General features: G+C 35.8%; 2 protein-coding genes across 2 annotated transcripts; both read left to right on the forward strand.

Moving 5' to 3' along the window:
* The first annotated feature begins 712 nt into the window (after nucleotides 1-712).
* LOC132562120 (acidic phospholipase A2 PLA-1-like) lies at nucleotides 713-9,664 on the forward strand. The gene is made up of 5 exons (XM_060226845.1): nucleotides 713-791; nucleotides 6,066-6,140; nucleotides 6,459-6,618; nucleotides 7,485-7,603; nucleotides 8,438-9,664. Exons 2-5 carry the CDS (start codon nucleotides 6,092-6,094, stop codon nucleotides 8,563-8,565), a joined length of 456 nt encoding a protein of 151 aa, XP_060082828.1. The 5' UTR covers nucleotides 713-791; nucleotides 6,066-6,091; the 3' UTR covers nucleotides 8,566-9,664.
* A 4,957-nt stretch (nucleotides 9,665-14,621) lies between these two features.
* On the forward strand, nucleotides 14,622-19,606 carry LOC132562126 (uncharacterized). The gene is made up of 5 exons (XM_060226852.1): nucleotides 14,622-14,668; nucleotides 15,393-15,598; nucleotides 15,970-16,092; nucleotides 16,365-17,293; nucleotides 19,373-19,606. The coding sequence occupies exons 1-5, from the start codon at nucleotides 14,622-14,624 to the stop codon at nucleotides 19,604-19,606; spliced, it is 1,539 nt and encodes a 512-aa protein (XP_060082835.1).
* The last annotated feature ends 6,809 nt before the right edge of the window (nucleotides 19,607-26,415 follow it).

Here is a 26,415-nt window from a genome sequence, read left to right on the forward strand (position 1 = left end):
ACACTAAAGAGCAGTAAAAAGTCTTTACACCGAGTATTATTAAAATAATTTTTCTTTTATTAATGTACGACTGTAATTAAATGTTAGGATCGGGTCTTGTTTGACTTACAGTGCATGTTATACAGCCATAACGAGCTGTTGAACTATTCCGATCATTCAGAAAATTCAAATGAAGTATGTCATAGCAATAACTGATTGGATTTAACATTAAAATAATTACATAATTTTATAAACTCTTGATGTCTCAAAAGTGATTTTAAAATCTCTTTTCTGAACTAATTAAGCAATAAACAATGGCAACTGTGATCATGTTTGTCTGCTTGACGTGCCCATTACAAAGTGCATTGCGTTAATCAAATCCGCTCGTGTAATATGTCCTTTGTGACGTATGATTGCCGTCAACCTCGAAACTGGTATGCTGCTACAAAGGAGTGTTATCTTGACATGGTGTCACTCATAAATCTGTTTACATAATAACACATTCAATAACAATGCCGATTTTTTTTTTTACATATACCACGAAGGTCATACAAGGTGAGCAAGAGTGCAGGCCAATACACTGTTAACATATGTTGATATAATGCACATGTACGGTTATTACGTGTATGTAGTGGTGGATTTCCTTGTCGACAACAACATCTAAGTCATTATGTCCATTCTCATCAGTGTCGTAACTTCTTATCATAGCTACACGTGTTAGAAAGAGACCCAGCATACATGCTATATTGTTAGTTTGGTCTGAGTGTTGCGGTACACGGAGGTCGTTGTTGTTAAACATTTACTACCGTAAGGTAAGTTCTGTTTCATGTACTTTTCTCATACATTTTTCATGAAAAAAAATGTTTAAAATTAGACTCCGACATAAATCTAGCATTTGTTACAATGCATTTCCATACACTTAAATGAGTATACTTTCAACGTTAAACATCAACAAATGCATGGACAGTTGTAAACTACATCCACAGCTGTTTCGTCCTACAAGGACTCGTCAGTGATGCTACATCATACAGCTGTTTCGTCCTACAAGGACTCGTCAGTGATGCTACATCTTACAGCTGTTTCGTCCTACAAGGACTCGTCAGTGATGCTAAGAGCTTAAAATCTTGAGTGACCGAAATAAATGTCAAAAGTTGGGAGGTGAGTTAGTTCTGTAATTCAAGAAAGAAATTTCGCAATTTTCAAATATTTGATAAGCTATGATATCCTGTAATAATTTGTGTTTAAATCACAGTCACAGTTTGATTTAACTTATAGAATTCTTTATTAACAAACTGTTTCCATAATGATGTTTACTTGATTGACCTATCCGTTAAATTTGTATCTATGATGAACGGTATCACCCGATCAACGATATCACTGTATGACCGCCTGTGGCCGCAGATAAAAACAGGTCAATATACCTTTGTTCTTGTTTATAATGCCTAGTGTCTTCACACAGATCTGATATGAATTAATCATCTATTGGCCGAGACAAACGGTATACATCGACTGCCGTTTTATCGATGTCTGTCTTTCCATGTCAATTATTTCCTATTTGAAATAAGTTAATGATGATAGTATTCTTAGATTCTTGTAAATCACATGGAAAAGAAAACGAAATGATTTCTTTAAATTCGCTGCCATATGACATTGTGAGCTAAGATATTCGAAAGGTACAGAATGTTTTTGTGTTATTACCATTGGCAACGACTTCCGTCTTAGAAAATATGTGATTAATTTTCAAAGGAAAGACTGAACTTGGTATTATTACTACTTAACAAACGAACAAGAGTTATCAAAAATGTCCTATCCTTCTCCTCTCCTCCTCCTACTCCATTTTCTCCCCTCCTCTCCTCCATTCTTTCCTCCTCCTCTCCTCTTCCTACTCCTGTTTCTCCTCCTCCTCTTTCTCTTCTTCCTCCTTCTCCTCTTTCTCCTCCTCTGTAGATTTGTTACCTTTGTGTTTATACAATTATCACGTACTCCAGTAGATTTGTTACCTTCGTGTTTATACATTTTATCACGTACTCCAGTAGATTTGTTACCTTCGTGTTTATACAATTTATCACGTACTCCAGTAGATTAATGACTCCATAGACTTAGCAAAAAGTTAATCATTGAATAAAAAGATTGTTTGTATTCCAGAAGAATAGATACTTTTTGTTTTTGGAGGAATAATTTGAAGAGAGAAAGTCGATAGAGCAGACAGAGATCAAATTGTCTGATATAGCCAGTTATATCACAGATACATGTACTAACAGTGCAGATATTGAATGTCATTTGGACACCGGGGTCAAATAGCATAGATCACGCATACATATGATGTTATATTCACAGGGAAACGTATTATCAGGATGATAAAGGTACCGAACGCCAGTCAGATTTATCATTGGGAAGGTTAAAGGCCAGACGGGCAGTCATATCGATATCTGGATGCTCTCGATGATGAGGATTTTCTAATATAACATCGTTATAGTTGAAGAAAATAATTTTTTGCATAGCCGAATGGTCAAGAATTGATAGCGCCTCAATTCAAAATTCATATCACAATCGAGGTATGTGACATTTTCAAAAAATCAAAATTGCACAAAAGACACAATCGAGGTATGTGACATTTTCAAAAAATCAAAATTGCACAAAAGACACAATCGAGGTATGTGACATTTTCAAAAAATCAAAATTGCACAAAAGACATTTAAGTTATTAACAAATTTAAATTCAAACTTATATAGCAATATAGCAAAATAATGTTTAAACTGCCCCATACTGCTACTGTGATGATTGTCAGTGAAGTATAAAGCGATTACATGTGAACAAAATATGGACACATCTTTGGTATTTTCACATTACATATTTCCTGTTTCCTGGAATCGGATGGTGATAGCCCAAGAGGAGAACCAAGTGTGACATAAGATTATCCTATTTCTGGACCACGTGATTGCACTTCCGGCGTTTTCATGGAATTCGTTAAGGCTTTCGCTGTATCGTGATGTATCCTACATCCTGTTGTTTGTTTACTGTTGATTGTGAATCAATTATCTTATGATGTGAATTGATATCAAATATCACATGTACAACAAATAACATCCGTAAAGGATGAATATTTCTTTACCACGTGTCATATTATTTATGTTGTCGATGCTAAATTGGACCTTAATTGCATGCCTCATTAAGTATCCAAACTCAAAGTTTTATTTGTGAACATCCCGTATGTTGTTCAGTGAGGCAGCCACCAGCTTCAGCAAGCAGACACCGCCTCAAAATAATTCCGGCTGTTAACAGGAAGATAATCCCACAACCAAACAAATCAAACTTCTGTTCAGTAAAAATATACTAGTACATAAAATACATATACCTAGAAAACTACAATGAATGAACGAATTGAATCAATCAATCAATCAATCAAATTTTTTCACAATTCAATTAATAAAGAAATATATTTACAGTATAATACACTATAACTATTGTGTTCAAAATATCGATGGATATTACATACTGCAAATTCTTATCAAGGAGGATAAAATTATCATAAATTATTTTTAAAATTAGTAGTATTAATTGATTCCTTGAATTTAATTACGTTAGGTCTCATCCGTAAATATCTCTATATATTTAGGTTATGCAGACAGGTAATGAAGGTCATTTAAGTAGGTAATAAAATCTGTGACCAGTTTCTTGTGTGTCACAATATGAACATTTTCTTTATACTCAATATCACAAGATCTAACAATCTCAATCATATATCTCTGGTTGGTTGTTCGAAATGTAAGCATACCTTAGTCACTTAAGTTATCGAAATAATATTCAAATTGACCGTTGTTTTTAGAAATTCTATAAGATGTTGTTTTTGAATAATTACTTTTCATTTTTGGAAATATTAGCCGTATATTCTTCGCTAAATCATATTTTTCAACCATTTAGTATCAAATTCTGCAGTTTATTCAGCATTCCATAAATAGTCAAATAGTTAATACCATATTCTTTTAAAACTCATTAAAGCTTATATATACAAAAGGCTTATCATCAACACATTGGTTATGACATAAAAGTTTGTATAATATTGTGTTAAATGTGACCAATACGTTAACATTCTTGTTTTAACTTATATTCCTAGGGGGCATGTACCTAATTCCTCATATACCATGTAATTCAGAGTGCTACTTTTAACCCTAGTTAATGTTGGCAATTTTTTTAATGAACACCCTCAATTAGTTTAAGGTCTGTAAAACACCATATGTCACATATAGCAATATTGGTTTCACTTTTTTCTTTTCGTTTAAGTCATGTAAACAACGGACTGGTTGGTTTCTTAGTCTATCGTTCACTTCAACACCAAGCATTGCTGTTGTAGGTATATATATATATATTATGATTTACTTATATTAGCGTTTAATTTGCACTTGTTACTCTGTTCACTGAATACATTTACTTGTACCTGTGAATCAGAGGGGCAGTTGGAGTCGTCACCTTCAATCAACTTTATTAAAAATATGTAAATCATTTCATAATTTATTACCTCCTGCACATGATTTTGAAATACATACTCTTCAAGATCGTTCAAATACTAACATGGAAAATAACAAGAAAATCCACCATTAAAATATATATTTGACTCAATGCCTTTGTACATTGTTTTAGATAATTGTATAAACTTTCCCACTAATCTTACTTAACATTTTGTTCCACAATCCATAGCGCCACACTCTATCAAAAGCCTTTTCAAAGTCAATAAGTGCACAAAATAAATTAACTTTTCATTTTTTTGTGAAATTGACTAAGGAATAAAGTACAAAAATGTTATCAATACTACAATATTTTTTTTCGAATCCAATCTGGTTTTACTGTATCAAACTAATGGTCACTTTTTGTAACCTTGCTCCAATATACTAGTAAACTTCTTCTCAAAACAGCTAACAATAATAATTGGCGTTTAGTATATTTTGGTTCCATAAGTCGATAGTTGAAAATTTCCACTTATCAAAATTAATATTTAATACTTTGACATATATGGTAGCCATTTTTGTTTCAGAATCTTAATCAACATTTGATTATTACAGCACGTTTGATCGTATTTCAAATACCTGATTGCTCTTTCTACCTCCTTGCTTGTTATTTCAGAGTATGAAAACATCAAGAAATACCAGCATGGCAACATATTCACAATCCAAACTAAGATTCGATAAAACTAGGGCAAAATATGAACAGAAGAAAGTTTACGCGGAGACTTCTGAAAATTTACACGGATATTAAGACATGGTGTTCCGGAAGAGAAAGTCTTCTGCTTCTTTGATGACACCCGTCATGTAAATTTCGGTTAATCCCAAAAAATATTTCTCAATGAGATCACTATTGTGGCTATAAGAATCATTACAGGGTTGACGACATAAAAAGGTACATGGGTAACATATAACTTTATGACACTTTAAAAAGGGAGTTTATCGGTATTTTTCCTTCATTTCTTTCACCGCCAGATTTCAGTAGCTTTAAGTTATCACTTGGAGTTTTACTTTTCATTTCATTATTTTTTCTTATTTCAAATTTAGACATTTTGATGTTTTTACCTTTTGTATTTTATTTTAATTTCAGATTCTATATATTTATTGTTAAAACTTCATTTCTAGGCCTTCTATACAGTCCTTTACATCGGCGATATCATTTCTAGTATTTTGATAATGTAAACTGCAGTTGTACACTTGATACAACAAAGACTGTTTTACAGAATATGGTATTGGTTCGAATTTTGACCTACATTTAATCTAACGCTTCAGTGAATGATATAAATATCTGGCTCAGAAGAATTGCAGAGTGTTACATGGGAGGCACATTCATCAAAGAGACACCAAGGACTGTCATATATATAATGTTGGGATAGGTGTGAGCTATCACACACTAGTTATAATGCAACAAAATGTATTACCAACCGCCTGAAAATGGATTAGTAGAAGCCACAATGTTTGCACTTCATACTGGTAACACATACATATCCGCTGTACATGTTTATCACTTGGTTTTGTTTTTGGTGTGCCTTCTGTTCCGGTTATGTTCTCTACATATTTTAAATCTTTATTGTTATCTTTAATTTTCAGAACTGATATCACGACTGACTGGACCAATGGACCTGAAATTAGTCCTATTCACTACCATTATTTTATCATACAAAGGTAACGTTTCACAAGATTGTCTGTGAAAAAGTATTATAAAGTCTCGCAGCGCTCTATATAAGCAGGAAGTTCTCCTCATAGCCTTCCTGTCGCCTTCCCAAACCGGTCTTATTATTAATCAACATGTGTTTCCTTCTCTCACGGAAAAAAAATTACCAAAGTCAGCAATAAAGTTACATTGCTTATTGTATATTCACTATTCCCTGTAAAAAAAGCAGCTTTTGTGGTGGGCATGTGCTTATGTTTAATTTCACAGTTTCCGGTTCAAATGCTTTTCTTAAATAAGGTATTCTAATGACAGGCATTTGTTTATGGCAGTGAGGACAGGGGTTTCACGATCGATCCAGAAGAGGAGTCTGTTCCAACTTTGTGATTTGATATATTACCATTCTCAACAGTCATGTCTTGTCGTCAATGATTATGGATGCTTTTGTGGTCTTGGACAACACGGACATAACCCTCTTGATAACATCGATAGGTAAATTAAATGTTAAGTAATCCTGTGAAATAAAATAGCTTCATTTTATAACCAGAAGTTGCTCAACAAGTAAACATCTTGGAAATCTCTAAGATCCTACATATATCTTCCCTGTGTTATACATGTATGAACAGTAATGGTAAAAAGGAGATGGTTGGTTCTCTGGACCATTAATACATATATGTAGGTAATGTCCATTGTAAATAGATGTCTTGGAAGCTGGACTTTTAATCCGGAGGGTGTAAATTGTCAATCATTTAAATTACAGATAATTTACTCGTGTTTTCAATTCACCAGGTCCGAAGGACCAGTGAGCTTATGCCAAGATGCGGCGTCTAGTTATGAACAATATAACAGATTTTGATCAAATTTGGCCAGAAGCATTCTTGGTGAAGGGGAATTTGTATAATTATTGGTTATCGGACCGTCCAGGGGGCGGAGGTGCGGGGTCCAAAAAGGGAAATTTTGCAATTTCTTTGTAATTCTACTCCTCCTGTAGGAATGATTTGATATTGCCCAAACTTGGTCTGAAATATTCTTTGGTGATGAGGAATCAGATCTGTATAAGCTATGCATCCTGGTAATATAGCGCGGGAGGGATGGGTCCAATTGGTGAATGATAAGTTCTTAAAGCCTAGTCTGAAGCATTTTTTATGAAAAGTTTAAGACTTCTGTATGACCATAGTGCCATGTTCTAATAGGGAAGTTATATAAAAAATTAACCAGGGATGATACACGCCCCTTGGACCTCTTGTTTTATTGATTATTGTTTGATCTTGAAGTTAGAAATATTGCAATTCTAATTGGTGATAAACGTGGCTTTAAGTAAACTAAATATTTAAATGATATTTCCGCCATTTTTTCAGGTGTTGTTATGAACATGATATCTGCTACGGTAACCTAAACAGATGTCATTGGTACCTTCCTCAGCTGACTCACTATTGGTATACCTGTGATGATAGGACGGTTATTTGCATGTGCACAGGTAATAAACAATTCAGCATAAATCACGTATATGCACAAAAGAAAGACGTACATTGTAATTTGTTCCGATACAGGAAAGACAACAAACTAATGTTAAAACGATATTTTCTAATAATCATCAACTCTCCTGATCGACTTTCTCCATTTAAATATGGGAATAAACTAAAAACCCTTGCCCTATCCCATACTAAGAAGTAGAAGGAAAGAAAAGTGATTCCAGGGTTTGTAAACTTTCGCGAAGTACCGGATTGTTTTTTGTTGCCGTTCACTGTCAGTATATATGCCAAGCAATTTTGTTTTATTCAATGAAGTTCATTTTTAGAATTTCATGAATATCAACTTTTGTGTGTGTTCTTTCTTCTTTTATGATTTTCTGAATAATATCTATATATATCTTACGTAAAGTTATTAAAAACAACTCGTTAAAAGTTACAGTTTTCAACTGGTTTATTATCCCGTGTTTACAAATAGTGTAATAATTTTCCTATGGGATTTATTGATATCTAACACAACAATGATATGATGCTTTAACACTTCCGACGCCTAAATTCATAACAGACATGAATGCCATCTAATTAGGTAGAGTAAGTACATGTAGCAGGCTGAACGTGGTACCATGCTCTATAAGTGATGATAGGACGATGTCGTTATGCGGCTTCGAATATTACAACGTTGTTAGTTTTGAATTAATCACTCTCATGATTTAGATCGTGTATATTTAGGGCATATAATTTAAAGTGGTAGTTTCGTAGAATATAAAAGCAAGTTGTGGTGTGATTTCTGGTTTGAAAGGCTTCCTCTCCTAATTACAATTTCACTTGTTTTTTTTTTTCAGGTAACTGGTACTGCCAACAAGATGTTTGTGAATGTGATTTAAAATTTGCTCAGTGTTTAAAAGATGCTCTCCGTGACACAGAATACAACTCAACCTATAAAAACTATGATTTGTCGCTCTGTTTATGACAGGAATCACGCAAATTAACTCCAAATATCTCAGTTTCATTGTTAGTGTGGCTAGGAGGAATGGTGAACATTTACATAAAACATGATGGTTTCACATCCTTTGAAAATATGATTGTGAATATTCTATGAGATAGTCATACAATCCATGATATCGGCATCTAACAGCCAATAACACAATCCCAATGACTTTACGTTTCTACATTTATATTTCCAGATGAAGCATTGTCTTGTTGAGTCTCGAACAGTTATAGGATGTATGTGTAAGAACAAGGACAACGATCAAATGCTGTTCTCGAAAAATACATTCAATCTGACAAATTTTGAAGGAGTTCCAGCTATAAAATATATATTTATTTTAAATATATTTCAATTTAGTAATCAATTAAATTATATTGATACGGAATACCATAAAATCGATTAGTTATGTATTTTTCTTTTATTTCATCATACTGGATATAGGTTGAGTCAAATAACTATGAACGTAAAAAACTTGAATTTCGGAAGTGTAACAAACAGTTTCAGCAAAAAATATTTTAAAAGCTCAAAGAGCAGTGTCATTTTGTTTGCTGGGAATATTTCAAAAATGCTGCAACATCCTCAAACTCCCAGGGATCAACATCACTCACGATCACTTCTTCATCTCTGGTGTAAAAAGAAGATCATCGTATTGAACAACATCCTTAGCAAGCGAAAATGTGTTGCCTGAGGCAAGAGAGATTTTCTTTGATGTTCATTATAGAAAGTAAAACGAAGAGATATTTTTTATGCGTTAAAGTGCAATATTTACAATTTGGAAATATCACAACAAGTATTGTGTTTGGATGCTGTAAGATGTCTCAAATCAGTGTTTGTGGTGTGTTGTCAGAAAAATGGACAGACGGACGGTTGGAGAGGTAGTTGTGCATACAAACAGAAAACTTTGTGGTGCACCCTGTAAAACCGTGTATGTGAGGATATTAATCCAAATAAATATACGAGGTGCACCCCGTATCACCTTTGTCAATAAGAAAAAAATGCACCACGTCAATGTGTGGAACAAATATCAAAATATATCACATGCACGAATAATGCTTCCAATAAATGATAATTGACAAAACAGTATATTTGTCGAAGTTTTCATGAGAGAATGAATTATAAATTGTGCCTTTGTTAAAAATATGGTGGATTATGGACAGGTCGTTTTAGACTTCACGGACAGTTTACAACAGCTCATGCTCACAATTAGGTACAAGTCATCCCAAACGTCACAGATGAATCACCTCTGATATTGTCAACCTGACGAATCACCTCAGATATTGATAACCGGACGATACACCTCAGATATTGATAACCGGACGAATCACCTCAGATATTGATAACCGGACGAATCACCTCAGATATTGATAACCGGACGAATCACCTCAGATATTCCTGACCGTCATTTTCTTGAATACAACAGTTATGGAAAAGTCTTCCAAAAAACTACGTAGTAAACTCAGTTATTGCCAAATGGACAAAAACCTCAGATATTACTGTTATCATGATCGTAAAATCTCACAGTCATCAAACATATAAATGAAGAAGAAAACTGTTTTTTGTAAATGGACCATTGTTTAATCATGGTACAAAGAAAATAACATCTTGATTGAAGTTTCAATAATACAAAACTGGTTCAGAGTGTGAATATAAAGATCAAATTACACTCATGAAAACACATAAACAAAGGTATTCGTACATAATTGTTAATTCAAATTTTCAACAAACAAACAAGAGACCCATGGACCATAGTGGTCATCTGACTACAAAACGTTACCTACGGTAAGATGATCTAAAAATGATAAAAATTGAAAACTTACTTTTCCAAATCTGGACACCATAAAAGAATATCAAAAAGGTAGAACTATTTGGTAGCAACCTAACCCATATATCAAATCTTCTAATTCTTCAATCAAAATTTCAATAATGCACAAACATTGTTTGTGTTGTTACATATATCACTTAAAACATCTTGTAAACATACTTAACTGTCATCCTATATGATGGATTCTAATAGAGTTTGAATTAGATAGAAAAATAATTTTATATAAGCTTCCAACTTAATACCCATCCCAGGGGAAAAATGCAAGGATCATGAAATTCATAATTTGGGTTATACCCTTCCATCTATGAAAAGTATTTTATTCTTCCCTATCTGAGTGTTGGGGAGATTTTAGAAATTTGATTCAATTCAACACCGCCCCAGTCCCCGAGGTCGGAGACATTGTAATTCATTCATTTGTATAATAACCATCTTTATATGTATCCCTCATAAATAAATGATAAATTTTCAAATTGAATTTCACATTTGGCACATTCACATTGCTCATGAATGCATATTAAAGGCAATTCATTGTTCATGTTAATCATTTTCAGTATTAGGTCTAATTTGTTGTAAGATGATACAACTTATTTATTAATTTACATGTCGATGTGGCCAGGAAATGAAACTCGAGACAAAGTTCATAATTATTTCCGTTTTAATGTACCGACACGAAATCCTACAAAATCAAGGAAAACAGTCGCGCATGCGAAAAATACACAACATCACTACTGTATTATTGTCAACTTGCCAGCTTCTATTTGACAACAATAAATACGTATACCCTCTTGCGCCGACGCCCAGCAACAGATCGAACAGTTGGAGAGACTGAAAGCCAGAAGAGGCGTGATGTAAGCAGATGTGGAAACGCATTAAGCATGCAATGCAAGTGGATTTGAAAAAATGCTGAGTTGCGTTCAGGTTGTGTCAGACTGTTTCGGCTACATACCACATTACACTGGACAGGTACACTGTCACGTAAACAACACGTCACGCATGCACACACAATATACATAAATACAAACAGGTAAACAGGTATACACAGAGAGAGAGAGAGAGAGAGAGAGAGAGAGAGAGAGAGAGAGAGAGAGAGAGAGAGAGAGAGAGAGAGAGAGAGAGAGAGAGAGAGAGAGAGAGAGAGAGAGAGAGAGAGAGAGAGAGAGAGACACACACACACACACACACACAGAGAGAGAGAGAGACACAGAGAGAGAGAGAGAGAGGGAGAGAGAGGGGGTAAAGAAAGTAGGAGTAAGGGAGAGAGAGGGAGGGGGAGAGTAGGAGTAAGGGAGAGAGTGAGAGAGACAGAGACAGAGAGAGACAGAGACAGAGAGGGGGGGAGAGAGTAGGAGTAAGGGAGAGAGAGACAGAGAGAAAGAGAGACAGAGAGAGACAGAGAGAGAGGGGGTGAGAGTAGGAGTAAGGGAGAGAGAGAGAGAGAGAGAGAGAGAGAGAGAGAGAGAGAGAGACACACACAGAGAGAGAGCGATTTCATATGTTGTTGATATTTCATGAACTGGTAACACATAACTGGATGGGGCCTACATAATTTTGATCAAATATTATTATATAAATGGTGTATTTTATCTCATTCCCTAAACATCTGGATCGGCGTTATCATGCCTACTCTTCTCTTAAAAGCCAGAGAGGAATCTTTATTTTGCGAGAACGCACAGTCACCACATATACACGGACCGCCGTTTAAAGTCCTGTTCGCCCGCAATTTAATTCAATTTATTCTCTCTCCGGATACACAGTCCGTAGTATAGATAGTATAGATTATTATAAACAAATCACATTGATAGTTACATACATAGATACATACATGCATACATACATATTTGAAACTTCATACGATGTTAGCTTATGAGGTAATAGAGAATTGGATTGAGTATGGGGTCAAGAGGTCAACTACAAAGGTCACTACGGTTGCTAGAAAAAGATATTTTTCGTCAAAGTTTGGTTTCCAGATGATAACTTCAGACAGGACTGATGAATTTGCTTGAATTGAATTGAATGACAGGTTTTCCGTCTCCGTGACTCCTCCAGTGTGCGGGTATCGTCTCACCGACGAACTTCAGTGTTCTGGCGACGTGCATGCTTGAAACTTCATACAATGTTAGCTTATGAGTAAATACAGAGTGTGATTGAGATTGGAGTCGAAATATTGACTGCGAAGGTAACTGTAGCTAAAAATAAACTTTTATCTTTTTTTTTTTTTTTTTTTTTTGTTTTTTTTTGTTTTGTTTTGTTTTTTGTTTCCAAATGAAAATTTCAGAGAGGATCGATGGACTTGCTTTAAACTTCATACGATGTTAGCTTCCGAGGTAATATAGAGTGTGATTGAGTTTGGGGTCAAAGAGTCGATCAACTACAAAGTCACTGTTACTAAAAAATAGTCGTTTATCGTCATATTTTGGCCTCCAGATGATAACTTGTGATAGGGTTGACCGATTGTATTGAAACTTGATGCAATCTAATATTATAATATTGGGAATGAAAAGGTCAACTGTGAAGGCTGTGAAGGCTGTGAAGGTCACTTACTACAATAGACATTTATCACCATTTTCAGGGTACGCATCAAAGATGTGGGAAGCAAAGTTTGTCAAAATAACACCAGTAGTCAACTGACCAATGTTCAGGTTCACTGTGTTAAAAGGTCAAGGTCAAATTTTAAATCTTTTTATGAGTTATACTGACAATGTAACTGTAATGATTAAATTCATCTTAAAAGGGCAGACACAAAGCCGGGTCCTTTCTGATATGTCAGTGTTTTGGTTTGTTTTCCAGATAATCATTTAGTTGAATTAGGGATGACACACTTGATTAAAACTTCATACAGTATTAATCACAAGGGAATGCATATAATTTTATTTATTTATTTATTCATTTTTTTTTTTTTCGTTATTTTCTTGTTTGTGCGTCCTTCCTGGCGAGACACTGGTTTTAGGGGGGAAGATTTTCAATTGATAAAATTAGATCTATGTTGCTTAGAAAATTTAATTAACGGCAACACTAGCTGTTAGCTTGTTTTTTTTCTAGATTTTATCAGAATTTGACAACGTCCTTGATAAGTGTAACATTACAAATATCGGATTGGCGGTAGAGAATATTCACAATAGAAATATTTCGAATTTTGAATTTAAGAACGTCCAGGCAAAGGGCAAATAAACAATTCACTTTGACTGACTTTTCTATCTATACGTCTTGAATGCATCCAACAGCATTATTCTACTGTTCTCTCTCGTAAAACTATTAACAATCGATTAAAATATTCGATTGACTGATCGATTAATTGATCATGCTTGATCTTCCGTTGATGTGATAATCTCAATTATAAAATATTATGACGTGTTCGCTTGTATATCTCATGTACATATACAGCACGTGAAGTCGAAATTGAAACAGATACATGAATATGAGTTTAACTTTGATGTTACAGCTATACATTGAACATAATTTTTATCCCAAGCAATTAAATACTACAATGAAGAATGAGAACTGGTGCTACCTGTAAAATGGCTTTCCTTACTGGCCGAGACTGTTAAAGAAGTCCAAACAAAATTTTAAGTATTAAATTGGAGTCTTCAGTTAACTGATATACATGTTCAATATGGATATTTTTGTCAAAAAAACTTTTAACATTTCCATGAACCCTTAAATGCGTCACCTTAATTATGATACGGTTGTGAATAATACTGTAAAACTGTATCAATCTATGTGTAGGTTGATTTATGTAACATATAGGAGCCGAAAAAAGGAGAAAGATGAAAAAGCCTTGCATCCTACCCGCTTCAGATTATCATTTATGAACAAAATCAACTTCTACTCCATGTTACATCAATTTCGAAGCTCGTTTGTTTATTTTACAAAAATCTTACGACAAGAAATATCATATCCGTCAATTATTCCTGGATGAATGCGATCTCACGGGATCCCAATTCAGGAACAAATCCGAAAAATGTACATGCATGAGGAACAAAGATCGTCCTTTTAGTTTCAAATCATTCCTTTCTATTACATGCACGACGGGAAAATCTGGGTAGTTTCCGAACAATAATGGAAATTGTGACGTCATATTTACATTTCGTCACTTCCGTCTTCATACGACGTTTGAAAAAAAAATATGGCACGCTGGTAAAAGTCTTTGAGAACGTCGCTGGCAAAGGATTGCATCTTCCAACATATATAACCATGACGAACTCAGCTAAGATCTAAGATGACAATAGTCGCCTTATTGGTGTCATTGCTTCTCATTTTTATCGGGTGAGTTAGCTATTGAAACTTATTTATAAGTTGACGATATTTTCATATTTAGTTTGTTGACATATTCTATTTCAACCAAAATTGCAGACCAAACTTCCTCTGAATCCCTGATCAAACGTTAGATATTTTCACCGACAGGTGTCTGGTGGAAGGAAAACCGCAAAGCAATATGAAAACATGGAAAATTAGTAAAGCCAAATCTAATGTACTGTATCGCCAGTAGCAACGACTTAACGCAATTCAAAATATATTGGAATCCTATAAATGCTGCCAAAAAGTAACTTTCTGTGGTATGTAACCTATGAACACAAGTTGGTTTTCTTTCCACCATTTTAGAGAAGTTTGGTGTAGTTATGTTTACTATTTACAAATACAAAACGTACCAAATAGACAGAAACATTCTGTACAACTTACAGTGATCACTATAACTCCGTGAAAATTGTGGCGACTTGATATGCTATTTTGAATTGCTGTTCTTCATCCCCCCCCCTCCCCCTTCCCAGATCTACATAAATGATGGTGCATAATTGCGTTTTGCCAATTTGGACGTGAAACTGTATGATCATATTTTTTCCTAGGCACACCGGGTTCCTACGTATACTACTGAAAGAAGACTCGCATTAAATCAGGGAAAGCAACTAATTTCAAATAAAACTTGTAGATCAATGCCTAATATATCAGAGGATGTGCAGTGAAGTAAGTGTTCTATTTCCTTATTTCACAGGGAATCATTAGGAGAAACAACATGCCGTTTACATATATTGGATGATGCCGGAGCGGAAATGACGACGGGGGAGCAGCTGTTCTACTTCCTGTTTTTTCCGTACACGGAACCGGAGAAAGTCGTGTATCAAATATGTGACACGCCGCCATCAAACCACTGGCTGTTTTACTGGAACATTCCGATCGAGAGTCTGTCAACAATTATAGGCATGTTGCTTAATTGATAATTGACACCCCCTAACTCCTCCCAGACTAATATTTGTTATTAAATTGTTTTATCAATGATAATAGCATAGAATAACAACTCTTTTGTATTCATATGTAACCAACTCGTTCTGTTGCGTACTGGGTAGCATTATCACATTTACCTAGAAAATTTTATATCGATTTCCAGAGAACACGTGATCATGTACGGTATGATCTGCCCAATCATGCGTGTTCTTGTAAAGTTACCTTTTGTCCTAAAATAAGCACAATATATTAATTACTTTTCCGTTAATATTATAGAGACAATGATTTTGTACTATAACGTCACACTCATCAAAGCCCTTGTATTAACATTTGTACATATTTTATAGCCGCCGCAGCAACCAGCATTCGATTTGATATCGGTTTACCGACGCCTGCCGCCGCAGTGTTTTTTTACAACCTGTTCTTCGCCGCCGCTGCCTACTTCACTATCCGGAAGGCGATGCGTTACCGTGAGATAAAGTTTACTACAGTTTGTAAAGAATAGAGAAATAATGAAAACGATAATAATATAAAAAAAACAGAAGCAAACGAAAAATAAAACAAAACAAATTATTAAAATAAACACATTAAATGTAAATCGTACAAGACGGTTTGCTGGTAAAATGACGAAGAACACGTGCCTTAAGGCTTGATCAGTACATTGTCGTTGCTAGCTTTGATGCTAAATGGAAGCGTAAACAATTTCATGGTTATGGGTGGTTCATTTTTCCTTTTTTTACAGCTCGGAAGACCCAATATAAAGCAAAATGTGGACATTCAGGACGAAGGAAATTTAAATATCGGAATGAGGACGAAAAGCGAGACAAACTAAGGTTTTTAAAAGCTCAGAAAACAAAGTCTGGAAATCTTCCCATGCTAATGCATCAATATAAAATAAAACACGGCTCCAAAATCTTAGGGAAGTTAGAGGTGAATAGCCAAACACACGCTCCATACAAACATCATTCGGTGTTCTCCAGACTTAGTGTGAAGTATTCTGGAGTTAAGGTAGCGAGAACCATACTCAGGGATCTGCTGGATGGTGGAGCGCTTCGTCAAAGGAAACGTGTTTTACAAAATAAAAGAGAAAATAGCTTCAAGGAAGTCAGAGATGAAACACTTCAAACGTTGCTAAAGCGGAAGTACGATGAAGATGAAAATCAAACTTTGCCAGAAATGTCACCGGAAGTAGGAAACGGTGGAGGAGGAGGGGACTCTGTTGAAGGGACCAACATACATTTCGGTCGTCCGTGCGCTAGTTCTAGCTTCATATCCACGTTTGGTAACGGGACAGTGGCGCCATCCGAGGTCAACAGTGACGAAGAAGACATTATTGATGGTAATGGAAACTTGTTTAAAGGCAGTTCCTACTTTCAGAGGATTGCAGATCACGGAAATGAGCCAGAGGAGAGCTTCCCTGGACACGGCAAGTCCAAGGGAAACAGTAGGACACATCAGACCTGTAGAAGCGTGACGCCTAATTATCCTAGCTACCTTACGAATACTCCTAATGACAGTTTTTTGTCATCGTTTGAGGCTGGGGCTGATCGGAGCATGACAAATGACGATTCCAGGGGCGAAAGCGCCTTGACGTCGTCAATGATGGAGAGCTTTGTTAGTGTATCGGATAGTTTACAGAAGACCTCCACGTGGTACGGACGTGATGACATGGTAGGTGAACTCGAATAAATGATTTTGAAGAGATATTTCTTAAGTAAAAACCTTCGTTTTCGTGTTTGCAAGTGAACATTAATATATATAGAAAATGTTACTTGTTCTTACATACATCATATGGTTATTCTTGGTTTGCTAGGGGAAACTGAACATATATATCCACGTCTTTTACCAGTGTAAGATTAATAAAATGTTTCGCCCTCTTGGTGGTGGGATAGTTAGATCTCAACCCATGGGGAAACGTGATAAATTAAGCAAACACGAGGCTTGCCGATGGGTTGTAACTTAAACATCTTTTCCCGAGGGTGGAAATAACTCTATATCATTCAACATTTGGGTAAAAACAAATGTTGTGGATTTACCTGTCCAGGGTAAGAGAATAATAGGATGGTAGAGACTTCTCTGTCCTACCCTCTAACTAGAGAATGCTCCCTTTTCTTCCCCTTATCTCTAACATGTTTGGAATATATGAACAACCAGACAACTATGGAAACAAAATCAGGCAAATAATAACTTTTGTACAAAGACAATCGTAATGGTAACTGATTGTCATAAAACTGATTTGAATAATCAAAGATAGTCAGATAATGTCATTAAATAATATCAAACTTTGATATCATGAACTGTCAATATCAATCAATCAAGTCTCAAATTTACAGCTTCCGGTTTAGCACATGTCTATGTTCTGTGCGTGCAGGCTGTCTTAACCCGGCAAGATAGAGACATCTTACCCTCATCGAAAGTGTGGATGTATTGTCCGATGGGGTAGAAATCCTTGTCTCACCTTAAAGCTGAGACGGGGATTTCCCTGTCGAGGTAATGATATGACGTCACATTAACGTTATGTCAACAGATTTAAAATCACGTCAACGACAAGACGCAAAGGGGCAACAAAATCACAAACTAGAGCCAAACAGAGTATGACCCCAAGGGCAAGAAAAAACTCACCTCCTAGATGAAGGAGGAGAGGGTGTCTCAACCCTTTGAAAAAAACATTAGGTTGCAAGCATTCAGCATGAAAGTGATTAGTTGATTTCATAATGTTGTGGTTTAATAAGAAATAATCTCTTACTTAACTCATGGGTATTTTAACCATTTTATCTATATCTAAGTCCGCGATGCTTGTAATTCAGCAAACGAAAAGGATGAGCCTATGTTAAGGATCTGTATCTAAACCGTAATACAGGTGATATCGGACCATCTCGCTGTCTTATCCAGGTGAATTCACAGTCCAATTAACTAAATACTTGCTAAGCGTGATGTGGCCCCTTATCCCCACTGACCATTACGTTCGTCAACGTACTTCATTGGCTGAAAATATAGCCAAGGTGCTAACAATTAACAAGCTCATCTAGAACAGAAATGAAAATGGATGATATTGTAAAAAGTGTCCAATGGGACCTGGCCCTAACTATTGCATAAGGAAAAATGTGATTTCTGTGGCAAAAAAATTAATTAATTCAAGATAAATCAACATTTATCTAAGTTCGTGATGAACATGTTTGGTTTTATTTAAATTTCACTTTTTCTTTCAGTTTATTTTGTGTCGCTGATTCTGATTGGTCAGTGCGAAAGGGAGCACTGCATATGCAATCCAGAAATTATCAAAGGATAACCCAGAGAATGGTATAGCGATAAACTTGACAGGGGCCGAGAATGAATCGAATATTACTGTAACCATTAGATAAATGCAGTCGTGAAAAACGAAAAAAGACTGAAAAGATGGCGTATTCTTCAGTTCGGCGAAAAGAATTCAGAACTTTTGTTTTATTTATTTATTACAAAGTTCCAATTTAAAATGAGAAAAAAACACTTTTAAATAAGGAGGTCACAAAGTTCACAGAAATGTGGTAAAATCCCCGGCCGATCCTTGGTTTTTACCGCGTTTATCAATTTTTGGTACGTACGCAAGACAGTCTGCACGTACGTGTGTATGTACGTATGTACGTACACAAGACAGCCTGGACGTATATGTACGGACATATCAAAGGGTGTTATAATATCAACAATTTTAAGCCATCCTTCATACATGTAGTAAATCTCGTCTGTGTAATCGTTCCTCCTCTTTTATTCCAGGAAGTGACCCTGTTCCAGTGGCTATCAGCTGTCACGGTCACCAGGAGACTGACACAGAAAGCATGGACGTTTCTGTTTGGAAATTCGGGTCAAAATTCTTTATCCACCTTTCCGGAGTCCCAGGCTGCGCCCCAAACCCAAGCGTCGGCATCACCGCCGCCATTCCCGTCACCGCCACATCGATATCAATCTGATTTTGAGTCCGACTTACCTCAATATGAGATGGTGGACTGATGTAGTGATATCATTCATACACATTCATTAAATATATTAAAATAAGATTTGTTCTGATTTATATTTCATATCAATCCCTATTTTCGTGCCTTCTTAAACTGTAGGGAGTAGAAGATTTAGATTAGAGGATCTGCCTATCTTTCTCACTTATCCATACAAGATTTGCGTCAAACGTTTTTCATTGGTGCCCCGAACATTAAAAATATCGCTGGGTCACTTGGTTGCCTCCATACAACACCTGTATAGCAACCTCGATAGATTTACGGAGTAAAATTGTCGTAACGACAATATACCTGATGCATACACATTTTTGTACTGGTAAGTAGTACAATCACTTCCTAGTTGGCAATGTAGTGTAGGTTTTCATGTGAGACAATACTGGTGTATTATTACTGTAATAAATCATACATGACGTCATTTAAGAAATGGTGTTTCTTTTGTTGTTTATTACTGTTTAAACAACAAATGAATTGTATTTATAGTTTGAAAACATTTTTACCTCGTGCATTATAATTAGAATAAATTTGAATAATAAGTTTCATTCGGGAGTTTCCCAAATATTACCAGGTAGTAAATATAAAAAAACAAGTTTCGCTAAATCCTTCTTACGCCAAAGAGAATTAAACCACCATACTGCTATGCAAGTAAGTTATGTCTCCTTAAATGAATGTTCTCGATCTGAAAGTAAATTGTATAACGATTTCAATATGGTTGGTAGGCAATGATAAATACTTCCCTGATTAATGTGATATTGATCAAATCTTGGTTATAAAGACACGAATGTTTACAAGTATGTAGCAGTACTTCTTGGTAGTTTCTAATCTTATTCGTACCAACTGCAAAATTTTCAAATGTAACATTTGCTTTTGTCGTGTAGCTATCTCGCCTTTTATTAAAGTTATCTGGATAAATGAAGTAAATGAATTTATTCAAATTAAATTTGTTTGAAATGAGACCGTAATTTAGAAATATACTTTAAAATTGTTCTTTGTTACCAAAATACTTAGTTTTGACCAAAAGAAGAAAATATCATATTCTTATAATTGGTTAGAATTAGTCGCTAACTTGTACTACAAGTTTCAGAACAAGACATGGCATGTAAATCTCAATTTAGATGTCCCGTCAAAAATTCCTTTCTATACAAAAACATATATAAGTGTTTTTATAGTTATTTAGTTCAGCGCTGTGAACGGTGTTAATTTGTATAAATCAAAGAAACTTGTAATCCTGTATGTAGTTACTTATTGACACCACTGAATGTCTCAATAGGCAATAATTACATTAGGCATTATTTTAGGTTTACGCTTACGTCAGATTTTACGTAGAGCGAATTATGATATGTGCGGGACGCTTGTCATGCTCATTAAATTCTCTGTTAATACCTGAGCAGAAAAGTAACTTTTTATTGGCTAAAGTAACGTAAATCTTAATTTGACTGGTCAATCGAAATCTCACTATTTTGGGGTATACTAGAATTTCCAAGGTTGAGCTGCGTCACTCTGAACGCAGCACTCGACAAATAAAGAATATTGGTAACTTAAAGAAATCTCTTTTATACTTCAGGTGAGTCAAGTTTACTTTAATAATTTTCTTACAAACACACATATTTATTATTATTGAGTCTCAAGTTAAAATAGATTTTATTCTTCTCATTCAATATGTGTATTTAGATGATTATTGATTTTTGATATATCAAATGTAAATAATTATTATTTTTGAATTATTGTAATATTTTGATTTTCAGAACTCTCAAATTAAAATCGTACTTTTATTTTGATAATTCTATTTTATTTTCATAATCTCTAACATTTCTATCTCACTCTATTCGGAAATTCTAATCCTGTTCGGAATTGGTTTTAATTTTACATATACTTGTTTTACTTCCGGATCAATTGCCGCGACGGTTAAGAAGAATACAAATTTGTTATCTTTACAAGACGTTGACTGAAGAAATACTCGCTATGAATTATAAGGGAGTATATGATTCGAAATAATGTTTTGATTGCTGTTAATCGTTACTATACATTTGTTCGCCCGAGAACGAGCCACAGGCTGGTGATCGGAGTGGTCGTGTAAATTCTGTACTGTAAAAATGTAACGTACTAAACGATCCTAGATATATGTTTGATATCATCTAAGCGCTGTGCATTTATTAGCATTTTGGGTTTATTTAAAATTGTAAATTTCATTGTCACTCTGAACGCAGCTCTCAACAAATGAAGAATATTGGAATCATTTTATACTTCAGCCTCTTCAGAATTCCCGTAGAAAACGTTGTCACAATTGGTGTGGAATCAACGATCCCATCAACCTCGATTCAATCGACAGATGTCAACACATGTAAACGACATCAGAATTGACAGAACAGTACAAAGAGAGTACTGGCTAAGAAGCAGGGAACGGCCACCTTCTGACAGTTCAGCAGAGGATATCGATACATCAGAGCATGAAATAGAGCTCCAACCTCCCAACTCCAAAGGTATGGCGTCTATTGGGCATGGTGTGTCCATAGGAAAATTTTCTGGTACCAAGGATGAAGATCCTGTGGCATTTATTGCCAGGTTCAAAATTTATATCGCTTTAATACAGGGGAAAGATGAGCAAAAAGCTGCATTGTTTGCTATGAGCTTAACAAACAATTCAAGTGCTTACCAGTGGTTCGATGGACTTGATGGTACCATAAAAGGCGATGTAGGGAAAACAAGAAGAAATTTTTAGAAAGGTCTAGTGTTAGGGAAGTCGATCAGATGTGTCAGGGTTATATGCAATGGTAGTGTATACATACGGATGTCGCATTATGTAATGCTACCTATAATAGAAGGACTAACATGTTATTGCCCATAGGCACGTGGGAGAGTTCGGTAGCTAGCAGGCATGCCATGGGTTAATTCCTGATACAGTTGTTATGTATTTGTAATGTGAATTCGATAATAAATGTTCGTTCCAACATCTGGCCATGAGTAGGAAAAAAAGAACTGGACACAGATTGTGGAGAAATTCAAGAAGGATTCTTACACGAAGGTCGAACATGGCTCAAATAATTGACTCAAACAGACTACCAAAGTTTGAAACACGTGGTCACCAAAGTCGTCTTCATCAGACAGGGGTATGGAAAAATATTTTAAACCATTAGGCACAGGACTAGTGGACTGAAAATGTACTCGTCCGGATCGGAAATTTATTCTTCCAAATTCAGCCATGAAATGGCAACTTAATCAGCGAGGATGTGACATGTGTTTTTTTTCTATTTTATTTTAAGTTTTAGCGAAAAAAACTATGCAGTGTTTGCTGCTTTGCGTCAGACATTGTGCATGACTTAGGCCTAGCTGTAGGGTTTGTTTATATCCTACTGACTAGGTGCTGTTAAATACAGACTGGTAGATGTTGGTACCGCCCGAGAGCACCTGACATCAGTATGACCGCGGGAAAATGACTAAGGTATTCCGAATGCTATATTTGACGTCATGGGAGTTCCGGTGTAATCAAAAGTTAGAGTACCGACTGGAATATTTTGTTTTCGAAGTACCGTAAAGACGTTTCTTTGTTTTAAATTTTCTTTACATTTTAGTAACATTAATTTAATTGGAAAAAAGTTCTCGTCCGAGGAACGACTGACAAAGATAAATCTGGTTGTCCGAGACAAATTTCACTCATCGATGACGACCGGACGAGTGCTTTTCCAGACCCCTGATCAGACGTGGGAAAGATGGATGAGAAGTTTTGCGTTGTTTGCCATGGGAAAGGGAATCACTAAAGCAGAACAAAACACGCATTACTCCTTCACTGTGCAGGCCAGGAAGTACAGGATATTTTCTACACATAACCAACCAGAGAAGGTGAGTCAGTCTATGCAGTAAACTAAACTTTTTGAGTTTAGAACAACGGAAGATGAACAGATCAGAGATCAGATAATTGAAAAATGTACATCTCATAAATTATGCACATGTTTACTTGAACAGGGACATGATCTCACGTTAGAACAATAACAAAGAACAGACCAGTCTCTAGAAATGTCTGAAACGCAGGCTAAACGGATGGAAACTTCCGGTGTAAACAACAAAGATTCATCAGTACACGTGGCAACCAGCAGTCAAAGTAAATCACAAACAGGCCCGGTATGTTTTAGGCGTGGATATACATGTCACATAGGCAAGGACTGGCATTGTCCTGCATGAGATAAGAAGTGTAAAGTGTGTGGTAACATTAGACATTTTGTGGCGAGGTGTAAAACAAAACAAAAATAGAAAGCACAAAACAAGTCAAAGGGGAGTAACTCTAACGGATGGAGAGGAAATGGTGAAAAACGTAAGTACAGTAAATCAGCAAACATGAAAAAGGGAAATGGGAAGGTACATGCTGTTGGACCAACACCCTATTGACATTTTGATGATGAGGGTGATAGTGATGAATATGCATTCCAAGTAAATTACAAAGTTGGGTCATCAGCTGAGGTAATCAGAATCAAAGTGGATGAACAATTTGTAGACTTCATCATTGACAGTGGAGCATCAGTAAACATAATGGACAAAAACCAGTGGAATGAGCTTAAGAAAAACAAAATAGTTTGTAAGTCTGAGAAAACAGAAGAAACTTTATTCATATGGAGCTAAGGACCCATTACCTCTCATGGGAAAATTCACAACATCAGTTTGCACACAGAATGGACAGACAACAGAGACAGACATTTTTGTGTTAGATGGCGAGGGACCAGCACTATTAGGGAGAAACATGACAAGCGTGTTAGTATTGTTGAAACTCGACAGTGGAGTTAATGTTGTGGATACATCCAGCGCTATATGGGAAAAATACCCGGAATGTTTCGACGGTATGTGAAAATTGAAAGATTTCCAGTTAAAAATACATATAGATTGTGACATTTAACCTGTTGCTCAGAGTATGTATAGGATACTGTACAGCATGCGTCAGAAAGTGAGTGACAAATTGATGAGCTTGAAAACCTCGACATCATTGAGAAGGTGGATACACCCCGTGGGTAAGTCCTGTCATAGTTGTACCCAAATCGAATGGAGACATCAGATTGTGTGTAGACAGGTGTTGCGCAAATGAGGCAATTATACGGGAAAGACATCCAATTTCTACCGCTTAATGTTTGGCATTAATGCTGCCCTTGAGCAAAATCAACATGTTATCTCTCAGATATTTCATGACATCGAAGCTGTACACATTATATCCGATGACATTGTTGTCTACAGTTGTGATAGATATGAACACGACAAACATCTTGAAGAAGTGCTTGTGAGGATTCACGAGAAAGGAATGACATTAAATAACAAGCTTACAGTAAGTGTTGCATGCAACACATGTCCCCTGCCGTAAATTACTGTATTTAGCAGCAAAATAAGCCCATGTCTGCTAATTAACCCACCAATGTTCTGTTGTAAAGCTAATGGGAGGAAATGCTACTTAACTGTTTGCAATAAGCTAACCTTTTACTATGGATCCGAGTTTATATGTTTGCCCCATGATCTAATTGCAGTATAAATACATTATTTTTTCAAGTTATGTAGAACTTGTTCTGCATCAGAAGTGTCTTGTTTTATTATTTTTAAGCTTCCAGTGTATCAAGTTTCTACCAAATCCATGAATCCGTTCTCAAATTATTGTCTGAAAACTAAATTGTGACAAGATTCTATTTTTAGTAACAATGACCTTTGTAGTTGATCTTTTGACCCCAAACAAATTTCCACACTATATTGTCTTATAAACTACCATTGTATGAAGTTTGATCCAAATCCATTAATCCGTTCTCAAATTATCGTCTGGAAACCAACATCTGGACGGATGGACAGACGGAGACAAACACTATAGTCCCCTCCTGTTCCACCGGCAGGGGACAAAAAAGAAATGTCAGATCAGACTTGGCGAAAAATAGTCTATGGGTCACATGATTTCAGGTCAAGGTATTGGGCCTACAGAAGAAAGAGTCCGGGCCATAGTGAATGTGACACCGCCAAAAACATCATCTGAAGTCAGACGTTTTCTGGGGAAAGCAAACTTCAATGGACATTATATTCCGAATCTAGTCACAATTTCAGAACCACTGAGAAAACTCACCAAAAAAGGAGTAGAATTTGTGTAGGGACAAGCCCAGCACACAAGTTTCAGGAAGTTGAAAGAATGTTTATCAAATGCTGAGACCATAGGTCATTTCGCATTGGACGCAACCAAGACAACTGTTGTAACGGATGCAAGCAATGTGGGTATTGCTGCCATTCTACTACATGAGGACCAGGACGGAGTCTCCAGGGTTATAAGTTATGCAAGTAGAGCATTATCCAGCGTGGAGAGTCGCTACTCAACAACAGAGAAGGAAACGCAAGCTGTAGTTTGGGGTTGTGAGAAATTCAAACTGTATTTGGTTGGCCTAGACTTTGAACTTGTAACCGACCACAAACCCTTGGAGGTTTCATATGGCCCCAAATCGAAACCCAATGCAAGGATTGAATAATGGGTGATGAAATTAATGCAGTATAAATTTAAAGTTTGGTACACATCTGGGACAGGAAACATCGCTGACGCCTTATCCCGATTAGTGGTACGAGAGAGTCGGCTTGAAAAGGAAACAGGGACCTATGTACATATTCTAGCAAGGGAGGCAACTCTATTAGCATTAACAAATTAGGAAGTTGAGGAAGCCTCAAAAGTAGATGAAGAACTATCAATGGTCAGAGAGTGTCTGGAATCTGGAAGATAGGAAAAATTGTGGACAACATATTTTCTTGTAAGGGATGAACTGAGTAGACTGGAATATTTAATCCTTCGTGGAACACGACTTGTTATATCAAAAT

Source organism: Ylistrum balloti, unplaced genomic scaffold, assembly GCF_031769215.1.
Source record: "Ylistrum balloti isolate Yb309-2 unplaced genomic scaffold, AGI_CSIRO_Ybal_v1 Utg371348, whole genome shotgun sequence".
In the NCBI taxonomy this organism is placed as follows: Eukaryota; Metazoa; Mollusca; class Bivalvia; order Pectinida; family Pectinidae; genus Ylistrum; species Ylistrum balloti.